At 40.7% G+C, this 14,014-nt stretch overlaps 1 protein-coding gene across 2 annotated transcripts in view; it reads left to right on the top strand.

Moving 5' to 3' along the window:
• Sec24a (SEC24 homolog A, COPII coat complex component) overlaps nt 1-14,014 on the top strand; it is a 64,073-nt gene that overhangs the window by 34,259 nt on the left and 15,800 nt on the right. For both annotated transcript variants that reach the window (XM_021212010.2, XM_029546085.1), the window contains exons 11-17: nt 904-1,022; nt 4,698-4,753; nt 5,830-6,036; nt 7,050-7,170; nt 8,729-8,887; nt 10,183-10,356; nt 13,520-13,630. In XM_021212010.2, the coding sequence (XP_021067669.1) occupies nt 904-1,022; nt 4,698-4,753; nt 5,830-6,036; nt 7,050-7,170; nt 8,729-8,887; nt 10,183-10,356; nt 13,520-13,630 (947 nt within the window). The remainder of the gene's footprint in view (nt 1-903; nt 1,023-4,697; nt 4,754-5,829; nt 6,037-7,049; nt 7,171-8,728; nt 8,888-10,182; nt 10,357-13,519; nt 13,631-14,014) is intronic.

The following is a 14,014-nucleotide window of genomic DNA, read 5'->3' as shown; positions in this document are numbered from 1 at the left end:
AAAAAAAGAAAAAGGCTGGAAGCTTGTTTCTTTCCACTAAGAAATCTTGTTCTGTATGTTGGGTCCTTTAAAAGATACTTCTGATCCTCTTTGTTCTTAAAGGCATTAAATAATAGAACAGGTTTGTGTAATTGTTTTAAATAGAGGTAGTAGCTAAATTTACATTGTATTTAATTTTCTTTCTTTCTTTTTTTTTTTTTTTAATAAGTGTTTTGCCTGCATGTTTGTATGTGCACCACATGTGTGCCTGGTAGCAGAGAAGGTCAGAAGAGAACATTCAGTCCTCTAGAACTGGAATTACAGACAGTTGTAAGCTATCATGTGGGTTCTGGGACTCGAACTGGGTCCTCTGCAAGAGCAGCCAGTGTTCTTAACTACTGAGCTATCTCACTAGCCCCTGCAATGCAGTTTAAAATGCTATATCACAATTTTTTTTTGAAGCATTCTTTTTCCTGTGATGTTGGAGACTGAGCCCAGAGTCTTATACCTGTCTGCTAAGTTCTCTACCACTGAGCTAAATTCCCAGCCCCAAGTATTCTTTATAAAATAACTTGAATTTGGGCCCAGTTTTGTACATATTTTCAAGGTTTTTAAAAGACTCACATATACTAAAAAAAATATTTGCACATTTATTATAGAAGTAGCTGATTTTAAACAGCTACAGTTTTTCTGCTTTTTATTGGCTCTTTGCTTTCACTTGAAGAGGGTGTTTTCATAGCAGGTAAACCTTGGCTGCTGTAAGCACCTGTGTATGCTGGGCCACTCTCTGTACTATTACAGTGCGTGCTTACATGTGACACCAAGAGAGAGAATGTGTGTGTGTGTGTTTGTGAGTGTGTGTGTGTGTGTGTGTGTGTGTGTGTGTGAACAATGATTAAAACTTTTTTGTGAATTTGTTTCTAGGCTTCCTGGCAACACTAGGACAAAAATCGGTTTCATAACATTTGATAGCACTATCCATTTCTACAGTCTTCAGGAAGGTCTCTCCCAGCCTCAGATGCTAATAGTTTCAGATATTGACGGTATGTGTTATACTCAAACTCACTCAACTTCCTGAAGAGTTGTCCCTTTCAGAAATGTTTCCTGAGGTCTTTGATGTGTCAGGAATGTGTGGCATGACTCTAGTATAATAAAGAGAAATCGTTTTGTTTTGTTTTGTTTTGTTTTGTTTTGTTTTGTTTTCAGAGCTAAACCCACTGAATAGCCCAGGCTGGCCTTAAACTTGTGTGCACCACAGGGCCAGGCTGAGAAGTCCTGAGTAGAAAGTTATTAGACTGTTGGGGTTATGGGAGTCTTTAAGTCCAGTCTCATTTTATCAGGGACCAGTAGGCTGACAGAGGAGAAATGATTGCTGAGCAAGGAAATAATGTCAGCTTGATGTTAGAACTCGGGGGAGATGTATCTGTGTCTTCCCCTTTGAAGTACCTGAGGGCTGTGGGTGTCACTGTGTGGGAGAGCTCCTGCCTGTGCCACATAGATAGCAAAGGACGTTCATCACTGACATGGGATGAAAGATAGACGATGAAGCTCAAATGCAGACCCTGGGAAACAGTCAATAATTTATTATGTCAAGGCTAATTGGTGAGGGAAAACTGACATGAAAAAGAGTGAGCTTAGACTGTTTGAAGAAAATGAAGTAAGCCAAATATGGTGGTAGCACATGCTTGTAATCCCCACACTGGGAAGAGACAGGAAACCCACTACAGCCTAAGGCCAACCTCACGTCCATTCTGAGTGCCAGGGCAGCCAGGGATAAATAGTGAGCTCCTGCCTCAAAAAACAAAACAAAACAAAACAACAACAACAACAACAACAACAAAAAAAAACAAAAAAAAAAGAAAGTAAATTTAAGAGTTAAAAATATGCCAGGCAATGGTGACAAGCACCTTTAACTCCACCACCAGGGAGACAGAGGCAGTTCTCTGATGACTTCCTACAAGTCACACCCAAGATACAGGCAGTTAGAGGGAAAAGCAAAACCACAGCATTGGTTTTTATCAATACTAAAAGTTTTCACTGGGCTGGCAGGTTGGCTCACTAGGTAAAGCAGGCTCCTGACCTGAGCCTGACCCCGGAACCCACATAAGCAGATGGAGAAAATGGCCTCCTGCAAGCTGTGTTCCGACCTCCAGATGCATGCTGTGCCTCTCCCCCTGTTGCACACAGACAGACACAAGTAACCTATCTGAGAGGCTGCAGAGGCTCAGTAGTGAGTGCTTATCAGACATTCATAAAGCCATGCATGGTAACTGTGGCGGTCAGTGATAGTACCTGTAAATCCCAGCACTCGGAAGGCTGACACAGCAGGATCACTGAGTTCAAGGCCAGCCCCGCTTGCTCTACACAGCAAGTTCCAGGCCAGCTGGGCCTACATAGTAAAGCCCTGTTTTTTATTTTTTATTTTGATTTTTTGTTTGGTTTTTTGATTTTTGTTTTTAAAGGCAGAAGGATCAAAGTTCAAGTTCATCCTCAGCTACATAGAAAGTTCAGTGACAGCTTGGAATATGTGAGACCCTGTCTCAAAAACAAAAGTAAACTTTTAATGAGTATGGTAGCATATACCTGTAATACAAGCCTTTGGGAGCTATCGTAGAAATTTGAAGTACATAGTAAAGCCCTGTCTTAAAAGGCGAGGTGGCTGGGATCTCATTAGGAAATAGAATGCTCCTTTCACATATGCAGGGCCCTGGGTTTAGTCCCTAAAACTGGAAAAAAAGAAAAAAAAAAAATACCAGTTTACCAGGGAATAGTCTATGTAGAAAGGAAAACAGCCCATAGTGTGGGGAAAATACTTGTAATTATGTATCTGATAATGAATTTTTTAAAAGGTGTATTCATTTTATTTACATGACTACACTGTAGCTGTCTTCAGACACACCAGAAGAGGACATTAGATCCCGTTACAGATGGTTGGGTTGCTGGGAATTGAATCCAGGACCTCTGGAAGTGCTCTTAACTTCTGAGGTATCTCTCTAGCCCCTGATAATAAGTTTTGTTGTTTTTTTTTTTAATTTATTTATTTTATCCATGAATGTGTCTCTGTCTGCTAATGTCAGACCAAAAGTATCGAGTCACTGGATCCCCTAAAACTGGAGTTACAGGCAGTTGTAAGCTCCTGACATGGGTGCTAGGATTTGAATTAGCATCTTCTGGAAGAACAAATGTTCTTAACCTACTGGGATGTAACTCCAACCCTAATAATAAATTTAATATGGAGAATAAATTCAAATATATTTTTCTTAGGAATTAAATTCCTTTTCTCTGATGAAATCAAACTAGGAAGAGGGTATGTGTGCATGAAGAATTATAAGGAATTTACATGTTCATTCTCTCACTTAGCAAAAAGTAAGGAATTTTATGAAGGTCCTAAAAATTAATAAAACATTTTTGTTTTCAGACAAGATCTCATGCACACTAGGTTGGCCTTGAGCAGGAGTTATTCTTTTCCTTTTACCAGTGTTTTGTAAGCTGGACATTGTAGTATATCCTTGTGTTCTCAGCACTAGGGAGACGACAGAAGCAGGAAGATGATCAGGCCAGTTTGGGCTACCTAGTAAGAACCTGTCTCAGAGCCAAATGAGGGGCTAAGGAGCTAGTTCTGTCAGGAAAGTGCTTCCTTGCAAGCCTATGCACCTGTTCCCACCTCCAGAATCCACACAAACTCACATAAAAAACATCAGAAGTGGTGGTGTACTTGGAATCCCAGGTTTGAAAGGCAGGCAGGCAGATCCCTGGGCTTTGCTGGCCAGGCAGTCTAGCCTAATTGGTCAGCTCCAGGCCAATGAAAGATCTTGATTCAAAGGAAGTGGATGGTATTTCTGAAGATGCTACTCTAAACTATCTTTTACAGCCCACCCCACCCCCCATGCACAGCATACACAGCATGTGGGCATTAAAAAATTGAACAAACAAACAACAACAAAAACCACTACCTAACAAGAAAATGAAAGAGTGGCTATTCTAAGAGGCTCACCTGAGGTGATGGCGTGCCTTCACCGCTTCTGCGGTACCATTAGTAGGGGCACTGCTGTGCAGTTTCCTTTAGGGAGAAGCCTTGCCTACACGACAAAAACATTAGTAAATTATCACTTCAGATAAAAATAAAGCTTCGCTGTATGATCTGTTAAATGCCTTCAGAGTTATGCCAGAACGTACTGTTGGATGCCCTGGAACTGGAATTACAGATAGCTGTGAGCCACGTGGGTGCTGGCAACTGAACCTGGGTCCTCTAGGAGAACAGCTAGTGATCGTAACTGTTGACCCATCTCTCCAACCCCACAGCTGTCTTTGTCATACTCAGAATGTATCTTTGGCCAGGCATAATAACCACACAGCTTTAATCTTAGCACTTGGGAGGCAGAGGCAGGTGGATCTCTGTGAGTTTTAGGGCAGACTGGTCTACTTTAAGAGTTTCAGGGCTACACAGTAAAATCCTGTCTTAAAAAAAAAATCAAGGGGCTGGTGAGATGGCTCAGTGGGTAAGAGCACCCGACTGCTCTTCTGAAGGTCCAGAGTTCAAATCCCAGCAACCACATGGTGGCTCACAACCATTCGTAACAAGATCTGACGCCCTCTTCTGGAGTGTCTGAAGACAGCTACAGTGTACTTACATATAGTAAATAAATAAATCTTTAAAAAAAGAAAAAAAATCAAAAGGAAAGATAAATAATAAAATGAATGCTTCTTTACTCTTTCAGATGTTTTTATACCTATGCCAGAGAACTTACTAGTAAACTTAAATGAAAGTAAAGAGGTAAGGCGTGCTTTCCTACCTGCCATGTTTTACTGTAACACTGAATGCATATTTCTGAAATGGACTTTAAGTTTTGCTTTCCTTTGATGATTTTAGGCTATGTAGCACTTTATATCTACTCTTAATTTACGTTCATTAGCTGGACAGTTCATGAGGTCAGCCTTGTACTGGTTGTTTTTACTCTAAGGCAGCAGGTTCTCTGTGGTGGAGCAGAAGTCGAGTCTCTTCCCAAGGGAAGAGCGCCCGGAGGAGGCCTGTCCTGCAGGCCAGGCCGTGTGGGGAGAGGGAGGGTTGCTGAAAGAACACTGCTGGTCACTGCGGAAGCACATAGCCAGGCTACTCTCAGTGCTTTTGCTTTTCTGATTCACAGAGTGTCATTGGGTCAGTTCAGAAGAAACTCTTATTACCTGCCTGGAAATTGCCATGACATAATACAGTGAGAGGTGAACAGAATGTGTCTGAAGGGGGGATGTTGTCTACCCTGTACCTGCATATATGCCGTAGGGTAACATTTAACTAGCAAGTCTGTGCTCTCCACTGCTGGCAGTGGAGACTGCTGGAACACCAAGTATTTTTCCCCATTAATTCTCTTATCTGTACAACCTAACTTAAATAGGCAGTTGGTTTTGACTTTGTTTTTCTTTTGTAGTAATACTACTAGTTGGCATCGTTACTGGATATCTTAGATTTTGCAACAGGAAAAAGTTAAACTCACTTTGGAACTTAAAAGAATAAAGTTTGTAAAGGTGATAGAGAAAGCCATGTATCATGGCATTAAAATAGATAATTTTCTAAATTGTGATGGTTCTTTTGCATACATTCTGGACTTACAATCTTGCTAGACTATTGCATGTGCAAGAACTGTAAGGCCCCAATTTTGATGTCTTGCTTGCCAATTTATAATGTTTATTTAAAATGGCTTTCTTGTCATTGACCAACTTCATTGTTTATTGTACTGTCCATAGATTCTCAGACCATCATCATGATTCAGTGTCCTGTCTATTATATTAAATAATGATATATTGTGGAAAAAATTTTATTGTAACATTCTTGAGTCTTCTTGCTTATTTCACAAGCTTGTCCAAGATTTACTGAAAGCGCTGCCACAGATGTTTACTAAGACGCTGGAGACGCACAGTGCCCTGGGCCCTGCACTTCAGGCTGCATTTAAGCTGATGTCACCAACTGGTGGTCGAATGTCTGTCTTCCAAACACAGCTCCCAACGCTTGGTGTAGGAGCCCTGAAACCACGAGAGGAACCCAACCAAAGGTCATCTGCTAAGGTTAGACCACCAGGAGCATGGCCTGGGCTGGGCTGGAGCTGTCCCTTTAACCAGAGAACTTGTTTCCATTTGAGTTATTTTTCAGCTGTGAGGTGGAGGGACTGTTAGTAATGAGTAAAGGGTTTCACTTGTATTTCCATATAACTGTTCTATTATTTTCTATACCTGCCTGACACATCTGTGCTTTATCATCTTTAATATTTTAGGCTGTTAGAAATTCAACCTGGCTTTGATGAGAGAGTCTGGAAGACTAAGAGAATTTACTAGGGGCAAAGTGGAACCAAAATGACCATGAGAAATGGTCATAATTTGGAGCTGGGAGGTAGTGGTGCACACCTTTAATCCCAGTACTTGGGAGGCAGAGGCAGGAGGATATCTATGAGTTTGATGCCAACCTGGTCTACAGAGTAAATTATTCTAGGACAGCCAGGTATACACAGAAAAAATCTGTTTCAAAAAAACCAAATAAAAATAAAAAAGAAAGAAAATGGTCATAATTTGATAGTCTAACGGCCTGATAGTCAGGGATTGCTTCTGAGCTCCTTTCGTGTAAGAGGTTAGGAATTTGCGTTTCCTAAAAGCTAAGAGAAAAGCAGGCCCACCATATAACATAGTTCCCATGCCATTCCTGGCCAGACAGCTTAAGTCCTAATGCTTATGAATAGAGAGGGTGCACTTGAGTTACTGATGCCTTAGCTCCTGTTTCTCTGTAGATGGAGAAACTAAACACCCGCCATGTGGCATCAGTAGCGTGTCCTCATCAGATGGAGAATGTATTAGGCTAAAGTGTAAATAATGGTTTCCTTTGTCTTTTCATATAATTATTATGGCAAAATTAATAATTATTATAAGAAATGGAGGTTTTCTTTTTTTTATTTAAGTATTTCTTCTTAATAGTAAACAGAATAAACATAAGCCTTCAATAAGTACTTTAGCACTAAAGTATTAGCCTAACTATATATTTATTTTTTTGATGAATTTAAAATTTTCTCTTTATATTCTACAATTAATAGGAAATACATCTGACACCATCCACTGACTTCTATAAGAAATTAGCCTTGGACTGTTCTGGGCAGCAGGCAGCTGTTGACTTATTCCTTCTCAGTGGACAGTATTCCGATTTGGCTTCTCTAGGTACGTTCTTGCCTCCTTCCTTCTTCCCTCCCTCCCTCCCTCCCTCCCTCCCTCCCTCCCTTCCTGTTGTTGTTGTTGTTGTTGTTGTTGTTGTTGTTGTTGTTTTGAGACAAAGTCTCAGGTAGCCCGTGCTGACCTTGAACTCCTCTGGGTCCCTCCTGTCCCTCCTGTCCTGATTCTCCTGCTCCCTTTTCTCATGTGCCGCAGTTACAGACTTGTGCAGTCATACCCAGCAGTGACTTCTATTTAATGTTTTGTTTGTTTGTTTGAATTTTTATTGAGTAGATATCAGAATGATGTTGTAACAGTGTTCTAAGTAGAAAAGCAGGTGAAGATAAGCTTTATTCTCTGGGAATGTTAGTCTTATTCATCGTTGTCACTGTTGTTTTAGCTTTCTTTCTTGTTTTAAATTAATTTTTATATTAATTTATTTATGTATATATGTGGGCACATGTGGAGGTCCTACAGGAGTTGAGTCTCCTTGTACCACTTAGGTCCAGGCTTAGACTCAGGATGTCTGGCTTGGTGGAAGGCACCTTTACCCACTGGCCCAGTTACCATGCTGGCCCAGTTTTCTGTTTATGAAATGGAGTCTTAGTGTTACCCAAATCTTGGCCTCAGCAATCATTCCCGCCCTCCACCATAACACACCTTAGCCTCTCAAGTAACTGAAACCATATGCATGTGCCGCCATGTTTGGTCACCTGCTGACCAGTCACTTTATCAGACACTTTAGTCTATTAAACCTGTACTTTTTTTAATCTCACATGCACAAACCCACTCACAGGCATGCACTTGTACATAATTTAAAATAATAATAGTCTTTTAAAATAGGGAATATTATGAATGTATTTAAACTAGTGAACTGTGTACATTAAAACTCTTGTCCTTTTTTTTTTTCCTTAGTGGTTTTTCGAGACTGTTTCCCTTTGTAGCCCTGGCTATCCTGGAGCTCACTCCATGCCCAACTTTTTTTTTTAAATGAGACAGTGTTTCTTTACATAGCCCTGGCTATCCCAGAACTCACTATATAGACCAGGCCAGCCCCAAAAATCATAGAGGTCTTCTTACTCTTGCTCCCAAGTGCTGGGAGTAAAATTATACAGCACTACACATGACATTGTACTCTTAATTTAGTGTAAGGAAAATAAAGAAGTTGCTTGCTGTAGCACTATTATGAAGGAGTAGAATATTCTTTTTGGTGGTACTTTGAGACATTAGAGAAGAATGTGTACAGTTACTTAGATGTGAAGTATTAGTAGTTACTATTTTAGAGGAGTGTATTGAGAGGCTGGGGTGTGTGTGTGTGTGTGTGTGTGTGTGTGTGTGTGTGTGTGTGTACAATATAACCCGAATTACGTTGCCCACATTATGGCTCCCAGCCGCCTGTAAGTCCAGCTCCAGAGAACTTGATGCCTCTGGCCTCTGTAGGTACTCATGCGTACAGACCCAGCATACCCGTGCATCTAATTTAAAATAAAATTGAAAGTAAATGTATAATGGAGTCCCATGCACAAGTAAATAAAGGGGTGTCTAAAAGGAGTGTGTTCTCTTCCAGGCTGCATCTCTCGGTACTCAGCAGGTAGTGTGTATTACTATCCCTCATACCATCACCAGCACAACCCAGTGCAAGTACAGAAACTACAGAAGGAACTACACAGGTACCTCACTCGGAAGATTGGATTTGAGGCAGTCATGAGGATCCGGTGCACCAAAGGTGGGAACACTTTTTTTCCCTTATAGAGGGTACATGATAAAAAATATTTATCTTACAGGATTTACCCTGCAGAGATACATTGAATTTTAGAATGTGAAATTATGGGCTGGAGAGATGGCTCAGAGGTTAAGAGCAGTTCAATTCCCAGCAACCACACGGTGGCTCACAACCATCTGTAATGGGATCTGACGCCCTCTTCTGGTGTGTCTGAAGACAGCTACAGTGTACTCATATAAATGAAATAAGTAAATATATTTTTTTTAAAAAGTGAAATTATACACTATGCAATTAAAGGGGAAAAAACTATTGAAATAGGAACTATTAGGGCTAGAGAAATGGCTCAGCAGTCCAGAGCACAGACTGCACTTACAGATGATCTAAGTTATGTTCCCAGCATCCACACTGTGGCTCACAACCACCCTGTAACCCCCGCTCCAGGGCATCGATGCCTGTGCCCTCTGTAGGTTCCTGCACTCACATGCACAAACCCACACACAGGCACGTGCTTGTACAGAATTTAAAATAATAACAATCTTTAAAAATAGGGAATATTATGAATATACTTAAAACTACTGAACTGTGTACATTAAAATGGTACATTTTATGTTATGTTGGTTATTTCAGCTTTTTAAAAAAGGGGCCAAATCTCCAAAGAAAATGCCCGGGTGTGCCATGCGTATGTGTGTGTACTAAATATGAAATCAAGATGCTGATCTCAGAGAGACCGCTCAGCCGGCAAAGGACTAGCTGCCATGCCTGATAACCTGAGTTCAGCCCCTGGGACCCACATGGCAGGAGAGAACAGACCCCCGTACATTGTCCTCTGACTTCCACATGTGTGTGCGGTGTGCACAGGTGTCCCTCTCCCCTCAAATTAAGTGAATATATGTAACAATGATAAGCTTTTAAAGATAAAATAAAGTGCTGGTATATACTGCCAGTATCCTCCAAAAAGGGTTTTTTTTTTTTTTTTTTTTTTTTTGGTTTTTCGAGACAGGGTTTCTCTGTATAGCCCTGGCTGTCCTGGAACTCACTTTGTAGACCAGGCTGGCCTCGAACTCAGAAATTCGCCTGCCTCTGCCTCCCAAGTGCTGGGATTAAGGCGTGCGCCACCATGCCTGGCTTCCAAAAAGATTTCTAAAAATGTTTCTCACTATTATTTAAGGAGATGCCTGCTGCCCCTCAGCGTCACTGAGTGCTCCGTCTTCTTTAAGCTGTTTACTCTCTGATAAAGGAGGAGGATGAAATAGCATAAGTAAGCACATAACAATCAGGGTGGTAATTTTTTATTCTAGGTCTTTCCATTCATACCTTCCATGGGAACTTCTTCGTTCGTTCTACAGACTTATTGTCTCTTCCCAATGTAAACCCAGATGCTGGGTACGCAGTACAGATGTCAGTAGAAGAAAGTCTCACTGACACTCAGCTGGTTTCTTTCCAGTCAGCACTCTTATATACATCAAGTAAAGGTAAGTTTTGTTTGCATTTATTATCACAAAAAACATGATACCTACCCTCTAGATTTTTTTTTTTTTTTTTTTTTAAATACAGAATTTCTATGCTCTGCTCTGGCTGGCCTGGAACTAACTGTATAGACCAGGCTAGCTTCAGACCCATAGAAATTCACCTGCCTGTGCTTCCCAAGTCCTGAGATTAAAGGCATATTCCACTACATCCAGCGGAGACCTAGCTTCTCAACAGATGTGTAGCCCTGGTACTGAAACTCCACCTACCTCTCTCCTGCCCAGCTATGGGCTGTAGTGTAGGCATCTTTACTCCGATTGGGGCTAACTTGGAGGGATAAGGTGACGCAGCATCACTTGGGTCTACATGAGAATTTCCTCAGCCCTGGGTACAACGAGGACTAGTATTTAGCATTACAATGCATAGCAACATTCCTTACCTCAAAAGTTCTCCTTTTTTGCCTAAATAAAAAGGTTCTCTTTTAATAATAATAAACAACATACAGTAGGAACAATTATGAAAGGTATTAAGTAAGAGTTACATTCAAAATTCCAGTTTGTTTGTATTCAGCAACTCAGGAGAAAGTATTTTATTATCTATCCTATCCTGGTGAGTTCAGAGTTCTGAATTTAAATCAATTTTTATCATAATTTGTATTGTTAACTTAAAAAATCTTAAACTTAAAACATTTCTTTAAACGTTAAGCAACTTAAGTTTAATTGTGAGACTAATTGTCTAGTCTTCAACCCCATTAGAGACCTGAGAAGGAATAAGTATTACATGAGCATACAGGAAGCACAGGACTGACTGCAGCTTCCAAAACTATAGACATGACAGAGCTGAGCTGACTGCCTGGACCGTCCCCAATACTCTTAATTGAAATTTTAGCTTTGAAAATGCTAATGATGAATGCAAAAGGGTTCCAAGACCATTAAGAGCAAAATCCGCACCTCTTTATGAATGGACATAGAAGCAAATGCTAACAATCCAGTCGTGCTGAGAAACAGTTACAGGAGATAAAGGAAAACAAGATACCTATAGCTGTGGCTATCAAAGATCCAGTCATTCCCTAAGTGTCTGCAACCAAACCCAAAGGCTTTCATGTTGCTTTTTTTACCCATAGATTGCTCTTATGATTACCAAAGTAAAAGTAGTAAGATACTAATTTAAAAAAAAATTCCTCTATTAGAAAATATAAGCCAGGCATGGTGGCACGCACAACCTTCAAACCCACCACTTGGGAGGCAGGCAGATCTCTATGAGTATGACCCAGTCTAGTCTATGTAACGAGTTCCAGGAAAGCTAGAGCTACCTAGTGAGACCCTACCTCTAAACAAAGCAAAGACCAATCAAATAAAAATATATATATATAAAATTGAGGGCTGGAGAGATAGCTCAGCAGTTTAAAGTACTTGCTGCTCTTGTAGAAGACCCTAGTTTGGTTCAGTTCCCAATACCCACACAGCAGTCCACAACCACCCATAACTCCCATTTCTAAGAGATCCATTGCCCTCTTCTGATCTCTGAGGACACTAGGCACATACATGGTGCACATACATACATGCAGGTAAAATATTCATACACAAAAAAGAAATAAGTCTAAAAATATTTTTTAATATATATAAAACTGGGGCTGGAGCTGGACGTGGTGGCGCACGCCTTTGACCCCAGCACTCGGGAGGCAGAGGCAGGCGGATTTCTGAGTTCAAGGCCAGCCTGGTCTACAGAGTGAGTTCCAGGACAGCCAGGGCTAATCAGAGAAACCCTGTCTCAAAAAAACAACAAACAAACAAACAAACAAAACTGATGCTGGAGAGGTAGCTCAGCACTTAAGGGAATTTGATTCTTCAAACTCTGACTGGCACACTAAGAGGCCCCAGGTTTGTTTCCTAGCTCCCACAAGGCAGCTCACAGCCATCTCTAACTCTAGTTCCAAGGTATCCCATCTCTCCAGCACCAAGCACAAACATGGTACATAGACATACATGCAGGCAAAATACTCAAAATAAAAATAAATGCATCTTTTTTTCTAGGGTGGTGTAGAGTTTTGAAACAGGGTTTCTCTGTGTAATAGTCCTGACTGGCCTGGACTCTTTGTAGACCAGGGTCACCTCGAGATCTGCCTACCTCTGCCTCCTGAGTTTCAGATTAAAGGCATGCATCTCCACACCTGACCTAAAATCTTTTTTAAAAGGCAGATTAGTTAGGCCTAGACATAGTTGTGTGGTTCTCTGCTCTTAGCACTCTGGTAGCTGAGGGAGTAGGAGTATGAGTTGAAGGCCTGCTTGGGCTCTATATTGATCCTTTTCAGGAGGGAGAGAAGAAAAACTAGCACCTTATCAGCTGTCAACTACAATTTCTCCTGTCTATTAAAAATAACTTGAAGAAGAAGAGTTTCATAGTTAAAATATAAAACTTGAAACTTTTTTCTGATACTCTTGGGTATTTGCTTCCTATATGACCTTCTTGGTTCTCAGTTAAGAAAGCAGTGGTTTGGGGCTGGAGAGGTGGCTCAGCGGGTTAGAGCACTGACTGCTCTTCCAGAGGTCCCGAGTTCAATCCCCAGCAACCACATGGTGGCACACAACCACTCATAATGAGATCTGATGCCCTCTTCTGGTGTGTCTGAAGACAGCTACAGTGTACTCATATAAATNAGGGCTGGAGAGATGGCTCAGCGGTTAAGAGCACTGACTGCTCTTCTGAAGGTCCTGAGTTCAAATCCCAGCAACCACATGGTGGCTCACAACCATCCGAAATGAGATCTGGTGCCCTCTTCTGGAGTGTCTGAAAACAGCTACAGTGTACTTACATATAATAAATAAATAAATAAAACATTTAATAAATAAATAAATAAATAAATAAATTTAAAAAAATAAAAAAATAAATAAAAAAGAAAGAAAGAAAGAAAGCACTGGTTTTCAGGGCTGGCAGGGTGTTCAGCAGGTAAAGGTGCCTGTCACCAAGCCTGGGCTCAAAATGCAATCCCTGGAATGCACATGGCGAGAGAGCCAACTCTGGAGACATTATCCTCTGATCTCTGTGCACAAATAGCAAATCTATAAGCAAAGTGATTGTCTGATGAATATTTTTTTAAAGGAAAAGAAAAAAGAAGTGACTTTAACATAACCTCTTTTAAAAAGTAGCTATTATGTTTACCCCCTAAAGGTGAAAGAAGAATTCGTGTCCATACTTTGTGTTTGCCGGTAGTTTCTACCCTGAATGAAGTCTTTCTTGGAGCTGATGTGCAAGCAATTTCAGGGTTATTAGCCAATATGGGTAAGACTTGTTACTGCTTTAAATGTTTTCCACATCATCCCACCTAACACATACATATATTTTTGCTCTACCTGAAGTTGGTACCTTAAAGGTTTTGACGTAAGAATGCTTTTGTCTGTTTCAACAGAAAGGTCCGCTGAGCTCATGTGCCTGTGTTACTTGAGCTTTATGGAGGCATAATCATGTATTAGAGGGATTTCACCCTTTTTAATTGTATAATTCTATCATTTTTATAAGTTTACAGGGCTGTACAGCCATCATCACAGTCTAATTTTAGAACATTTTTATCACCCCAAAGAATGTCATGTCCAGTTAGTGCTTCCTTCCACCCTCACTGACTAAGCCACCATTAAGTGATTTCCTGTTTATTTGTCTACATTGGAC

This window comes from Mus pahari, chromosome 14 (assembly GCF_900095145.1).
Source record: "Mus pahari chromosome 14, PAHARI_EIJ_v1.1, whole genome shotgun sequence".
In the NCBI taxonomy this organism is placed as follows: domain Eukaryota; kingdom Metazoa; phylum Chordata; class Mammalia; order Rodentia; family Muridae; genus Mus; species Mus pahari.
Note: the sequence above shows the minus strand (reverse complement) of the source record. Positions and strands in the feature narration are given on the sequence as shown.